A 6,370-nucleotide genomic window follows, 5' to 3' on the forward strand; every position below is an offset into this window, starting at 1 on the left:
TCCTCATTATTTGCGTCTCCTGGTTTTTTATTTAAAAAAAATTAAATAAACATCACAAGGAGTGTGCATTTCTGATTTTTTCCCGGTACAGAATTTGTACAAAGTACTTGGGCACAGCACATATTCATGAGTCAATTTAATAAATCCTGTTTTACATTTCAAAGGTTCAAGTTCAGGCTCTGCATGTTTGCATATCTGGAATGGTATGTTAAACTGCCCTCGAGGCCACATTCAAGAAATATTTATCAGATTTCACAGAGAATTTCCAATAAAAAACATGTATAATCAATGAGCAGCAAGCCATTTGGGTTTTAGTTCCATCTCTCATCTTTTCAGAGTGGAGAGAAGATGGGCCTTTGTTCCAAGTCCCAGCAGTGGTGATGGTCAGGGCTTTTTTTAATTAAAAAAACCACCAAAAAAAACCTCAGGAAGGACAATAAAAACAGACCAGTTCTGATAGAAATGCTTTCAAAAGCCATTTAATTTAAAAACAAGAAGAATCCCAGACCATCATGATTCCAGTGTTCAGTCCTCTATTCATACTGGTTTTGGTATCATATAACATGAAAGAAACTGGGTTCTTCAAGAAATAGTAAATCATCGTGGCTAAACCTCTGACTACTCGTTCTTTGCACTTATACCACATTGTGGTGAAGTTCTGCAGTCCTTTCTCCCCACCTTATATTGGAGAGAGGATGGATTTTAACTACGTGGGGAATGAAATACAGTCCAGAGGCAGTGCACTAATCAGTCTTTTTTGGTTCTTCATCAAGTTAAAAATGCCTGTAATAAAAATGATATAAATAACATTCAGTGTCCCATACTGTTCAAGAAAAGGGAAATTACAGCTTTAATGTTCCACTGAGAGATGACAAATACAGTTTCCCCCCTCTGAGTTTGCACGCAGTAATAAAATATTGATCTTTATGACAAAACAAGTTAGATTTGTATGGAGAACAGTTCAGGAGGGTTTCATGGCTCACAGCAGTGATGGCAGAGCATATAACATAAAAGATTAAGTGTCAGTTCACTGAATTAATGCCCCAGTGTAGCCAAGTAAAGGGTTTTGCAAAGAGGCATAATAGTTTCTTCTCCTTGTTGATGAGTTTCCAAGTCATCATCGTTTAATTTATCATCTGTACTACTGCAGATCAATTTGACATGGGTTGTTAACATATCTGGCTCTTGTGCTCCAAGCCATATGTCCCCAATGTAAACAGAGGTCAGGAATACACAAACAGCTGTGGAAGAAAAATCAGAGAAAAATCAGAACAGATATTCTTCTATTTCCACATAGTAATACAAACCCAAAACATTTTACCTCTGGACCTATGTTTTAAAATAGCTCCTAACCCTTTTCCTAGATGGAAAATTTGTGGGGTTTTTGCCCATGCAAAGCCAATGATCCTCCTCACACTAAGGAAAGAAAACAGTTTCTTGTTAGCACAACATTCTGACCTCTTTAAATAAAAAAGTTTGAAATCTGACCTGTGGCTTTTGCTATCAAATGATAACCTTGAACAGCATACGGACCAGAAACCATACCCACATGGACTCACTGTTGCAGATTATTTTTCCCCTTGGAATTATACTTTTTATACCTCACTGAACTCCATTTTAGTCCTAGAAAGGAAAGTTTCTTTGAGGGACTATCAGAATCCCCTACAGTGTGAACCTATTCTGTGCTACCAACCCCTGTGCCCATAGCACCAAAGACACAGCTTGTACTTTGTGAAGTTATGAGCACCAGCGGACGTGGGCAAACTTCAAACTGTTTTGACGAATAAAAAAACCCATGGAAGCGCCTACTTTCTACCATTACCGCCTTGTAACGTGAGTGAAAAGGAAAAGACAAGTTACCTTTCTTGTTCGCATCCTCTTCCGTCATTGCTGACAGGCACAACGTTTTCACAAGTTCATGAAAGCTGTTGTTGGTCAGGCCCTGAGCATCCATTAGGTGAAGCATGATTGAACTGAACAGACAGAGCTCTTCAAAGAGTCCAGCCGTCCCACTGCTGGCCTCACAGATCTGGGTGTAAAACTTGAAGATGTTGTTTCTCAATGTCTCATCCCTGAGCATCTCCTGCACTGCCACTGGGTGTGGCAAGATGCAATTCTGTAGCCACCGCAGAGTTAACGAAACGTTTTGCATATTGAGGCTGTGCTCAACCATGGACTTTATGAGCCATTTAGTTACTACGTAAGTGGATGCACAGGTAAGACTGACTGTTTCATCCGCAAGGTCAGCAGATTTGAGGGGTTCCCCTCGACGTCTGGCAGGCGGAGCTGGGAAAACAGGCTCCCAATGGGCAAACACGGAAGTCAGATGATCTCTGCATTTCTCCAGCTCAGAGACTTTCAGGTCTGCAGCAGTGTCGTCTTCTCTTTCCACCTCATTCTTTTTCCGAAAGTGATGATATGCACGAGATGAGGCTTGAGATTTGTTCTTTTCTTTAATATTTTCTGTAAGAAGAAAAACACCACCAAAACAAACATCAGATACTCCAAATTATTTTCTTGGTACCAAATTACACAAGAAAGACAGTACCATGTGTTGTTTCAGTTGCTAACAAAGGTAAGTACCAGCCTCATTCAGCAGCCTAATTGAGCCTATGCAATTCAGGCCCATTCAGCAAATGGGCTACAGGCAGCTCCCAGTGACTCACAGGCTGAAACACTTCTCTGAACTGGATCGCCTAACTTTGAGGTAAGCAATAATGTCACCCAGGCCCCGGCCCACAGCCCAGCAAAGCCAAGGCAGTATTCCAGAGGTCCACGAGATGCAGTTTTGCCAGTAAGGCTACATTATTTACATCACCCCATAAGAAATGCTCAAGCCGCTACCTCTCTGGGCCAGCGGAGGCACAGCACACGCCTGCCTACGAAAGGAGATACCAGCATAGCTGCGTTGCTTTTGAATGGCGCAGGCTAAAGCGACGAAGTCTGCCTTCCTCCGGCACAGCTGCATCCCGGCTGAGTGTCTGGCTGGCGAGGTGCTGTCAAGCAAGGGCACGTGAATTTTTCACACCCCAAGGGAAGAGAGAGGCAGCCGAACTTCGTAATGTGGGGCTGCCCTCCGTTCGATGCTGCCTGTGTCGCGGGAGCGGCAAAGCTCCCAAACAGCAACAGCACTTTGCCACCACCACACCGCGCAGAGCATCTTATGGCAATTTGCTTTCAAGGAGTCGCTGAGAAAATCATCAGAAATTTCAATTATGTTGCACTCTGCAGGTTAAAATCAACCAAATGCGTTTCAGTACTTTTTCCCCGGGGGCTGTGGGGGATGGGAACAACTCCTGAAATGTAACCTCAGAAACAAATTTCAGATAAGGATCCATTTTTGCGACTGCTTTGTAAGCTCCTGAGGCTTGGAGCAACAGGGGTTTTTTTAAACCTCATATATAGTAAGTTGCAGATGTCACTATAATTCTCTAAAAATCCTCAGAAAGACACTAAAAGGGTATGAAAAACTTTAGAAAAACTAAAGCTTTTATAGTATCCCTTAAATACAGCACTACTTTAAAAATTAGTCTAACTGATACAGAACACTTAAAGAAACCTATAGAAGTTTATTACGTGCAGTTGTTGTATTTGCAGGAAACCAGCATTGTTTAACACCTCCCACTACAAGGTTCCTTCTACGTTTTATTCACAGAGATAACAAGAGAGAAGTCATACCAGCCCAAATGCATTTTTGCTTTCTTCCAGCGCTGATGACAATAAGAAAAATTAACTATTTCATTTTTGTTTGCTTTATGGCTAGTTTTCACTCATATTTCACTTTCAGATCCCCCATCCACACTCAGAATGGTTCAAATCTTTGAGCACAAAGCCTCCAAGCACTGTTTTTTTAAGAATTCATTTAAGAATACAATTTTTCAAAGCCTGACTCTAGATCTGCAACTAAGTTTCATTTTAAAGCTCTTTCCCTTTTTAAAACTGTATTTCTGAAAAGCTTCCAGAATTGTGTTAAAGTTAGAAATCACTACAATAAAGACCTGAAAAATGGCTTTCCATTTCCGTTCCTCCTCCCCCAAGCTATATCAGATTGTCTGACAAAAGTTATTAATACTTCTTCCTGTAAAGTTTGCCTCACTTGTATGGTTAGCTTATAATGGCCTCCACAGTATTACTTTTCTGAAATATTTTAGTACTTACTAAGCAATTCTTTGATTTGGTATTTCTGAGCAAGAGTCTGCACATCCTCTTGCAGTTGCAGGTCTTTTTCGATGACGCTCCACTTATGCAGCAGCAGCAGGATCTCTTTGTTTGAGAGAACGCTGTCATTCACAGTGAACCGGCTCATTTCTTTGAAGGCCTCAACAACTATAGCACGATATTGCAGCACAGAATCGAGTGTACTGAAAAACTGAGTCAGTTTGGCTAGATCTAAATTAGTCCTGTGAAAAGAAAACAAAAGTGCCATGTATTCTTCTGCATGCTAATTAATAAAGTAAGTACAGTTTTTTTCTGCTTACAGACTCTTCCTACGGTTTTCTCCTCCAGTTCTCTAGACATATACTTTTGTTTCTCAGGATGCTGGTAATAATTAGTTTCACTCCCACCGAATCCCCAGTGCTTCGCTCCATTAGTGTTTGGCAGAACAGACCATGAAACGTAGTCTTTGCCCTCCTGCCTGTAAATAGCAAAGGCAGACGGCACACAAGCAAGAGGCCAGAGGTCCGGAGCTTTACCTACACTTTTTTATTTTGCATGAATTTTCAAAATTTTGAGGAAATAGAAATAAACATAGCTTCTCCAGGCTGTGGCAATACTTGTCCGCACGAAGAGCTGCAGGTGCTATTATGAACCCAAACAGAACTGGTTACCCATTTGCTTTCTACTATCCCTGCTGCAACTGCTGTGCTTAGACAAGTGCTCTAGATCCGGAGAGAAGAGACTGACCCCTTCTTAACCTTGTCGTGTAGAACTTTGCACGGTTTCTCCTTGTACAATTTGCAGGCATGGTACAGACACAGAAAGAGTCTAAAGCTTCAGGGAGTGTGAAAGATCCTTGCAGCAAATAGCATTGCTAACTGCAGGCTCTAATCCAGCAGGGAAAAGGTAAAACATAGCAGCTTAAAAATGGCCAGTAATTAAGGATGTAGAACTTGACAGTAACTGTGCATCAGTTGTTGGTTTATTCAGAAGTATTTAAACAGCTAAATCTTCCCGTCAAAGAAATCTCATCAAGATTCACTACTCAACATTCAAAATGAAGGGGAAAAAAGCATTAAACTACCAGAGATCAAGAAATTCTGGCCTTAGTAAGTTTCAAACTGGACAGAGGATGACATGCAAATTGACTCAAAAAGAAAAAAAAAAAAAATAAAAATAATTAAAAAATAAAAAAAAAAAAATAAAAAGACTTACCGAATGTGTTTGATTAACATGATCAAAACATACAGAAATTCATTTACAAGCTGAATTGGAAGAAACTTCCTGTTCTTCTGGGACTGATTCTTGCTTTCTCTCTTGCCTCCTAAATTTGTTAGCCACAGCGTATGAAGTAAGGAAATAATTTTATTTAACAGCTTGTTTTCCAGAAACCTGAAAAACAACAAAAAAAAAGAAGTGAACACCCATTTGGAAGGCAGATCCTAACCAGGAACCAGTCCATCTCCTAGAGGGGACCATATTCTAGTGCACTTTTGGAGTCGTGAATGGCAATAGGGGCCTCTCAGCCAGGACCCCATCAGGGCATGACAGCACCCCTCCGAAGCCCCAGCCATACGGAGGCCCTGGTTACTGCCCTCCTCTTGCCATGCTGCAGCTGGAGAAACACAGTAGCGTACGCTTTCCATAGAGCGCAAGAGCTCTTGATCCCCAGGTGTAAGAAATCAGGCAAGGAAGGCAGGAGACCAGCATGGCTGAGTTGAGACCTGCTGGTCAAACTAAAAGGCAAGAAAGAAATGCGCAGGCAGCGGAAGCAGGGACAGGTATCCTGGGGAGAGTATAGGGATGCTGCCCGGTTGTGTAGGGATGGGGTCAGGAAGGCCAAGGCACAGCTGGAGCTGAACTTGGCAAGGGATGCAAAGCATAATAAGAAGGGCTTCTACTGGTATGTCAGCCAGAAAAGGAAGGTCAAAGAAAGCGTACCCCCCTGATGAACAAGACTGGCGAACTGGTAACAACAGACGAGGAGAAGGCCGAGGTACTCAATGACTTTTTGCAGTCAGGTGAAGTCCCCGGTGAGTGGAAAAAGGGAAACATTGCACCCATTTAAAAACGGTAGAAAGGAGGACCCTGTCAGCCTCACCTCTGTGCCTAGGAAGATCGTGTGACAGATCCTCCTGAAAGCTATGCAAAGGCACATGGAGGACAGGGAGGTGATTCGAGACAGCCAGCATGGCTTCACCAAGGGCAAGTC

The 6,370-nt window shown here is 42.1% G+C and overlaps 1 protein-coding gene across 1 annotated transcript in view; it reads right to left on the reverse strand.

The window, feature by feature from the left end:
* Window positions 1–464: 464 nt before the first annotated feature.
* URB1 (URB1 ribosome biogenesis 1 homolog (S. cerevisiae)) overlaps window positions 465–6,370 on the reverse strand; it is a 59,767-nt gene continuing 53,861 nt past the window's right edge. Inside the window, exons 35-38 of the mRNA XM_009282945.1 lie at window positions 5,374–5,550; window positions 4,159–4,400; window positions 1,861–2,463; window positions 465–1,241 (exon numbers count right to left, since the gene is read on the reverse strand). Of these exons, the coding sequence (XP_009281220.1) occupies window positions 1,036–1,241; window positions 1,861–2,463; window positions 4,159–4,400; window positions 5,374–5,550 (1,228 nt within the window). The 3' untranslated portion in view covers window positions 465–1,035. The remainder of the gene's footprint in view (window positions 1,242–1,860; window positions 2,464–4,158; window positions 4,401–5,373; window positions 5,551–6,370) is intronic.

Source organism: Aptenodytes forsteri, unplaced genomic scaffold (assembly GCF_000699145.1).
Source record: "Aptenodytes forsteri isolate BGI_AS27 unplaced genomic scaffold, ASM69914v1 Scaffold2, whole genome shotgun sequence".
In the NCBI taxonomy this organism is placed as follows: Eukaryota; Metazoa; Chordata; class Aves; order Sphenisciformes; family Spheniscidae; genus Aptenodytes; species Aptenodytes forsteri.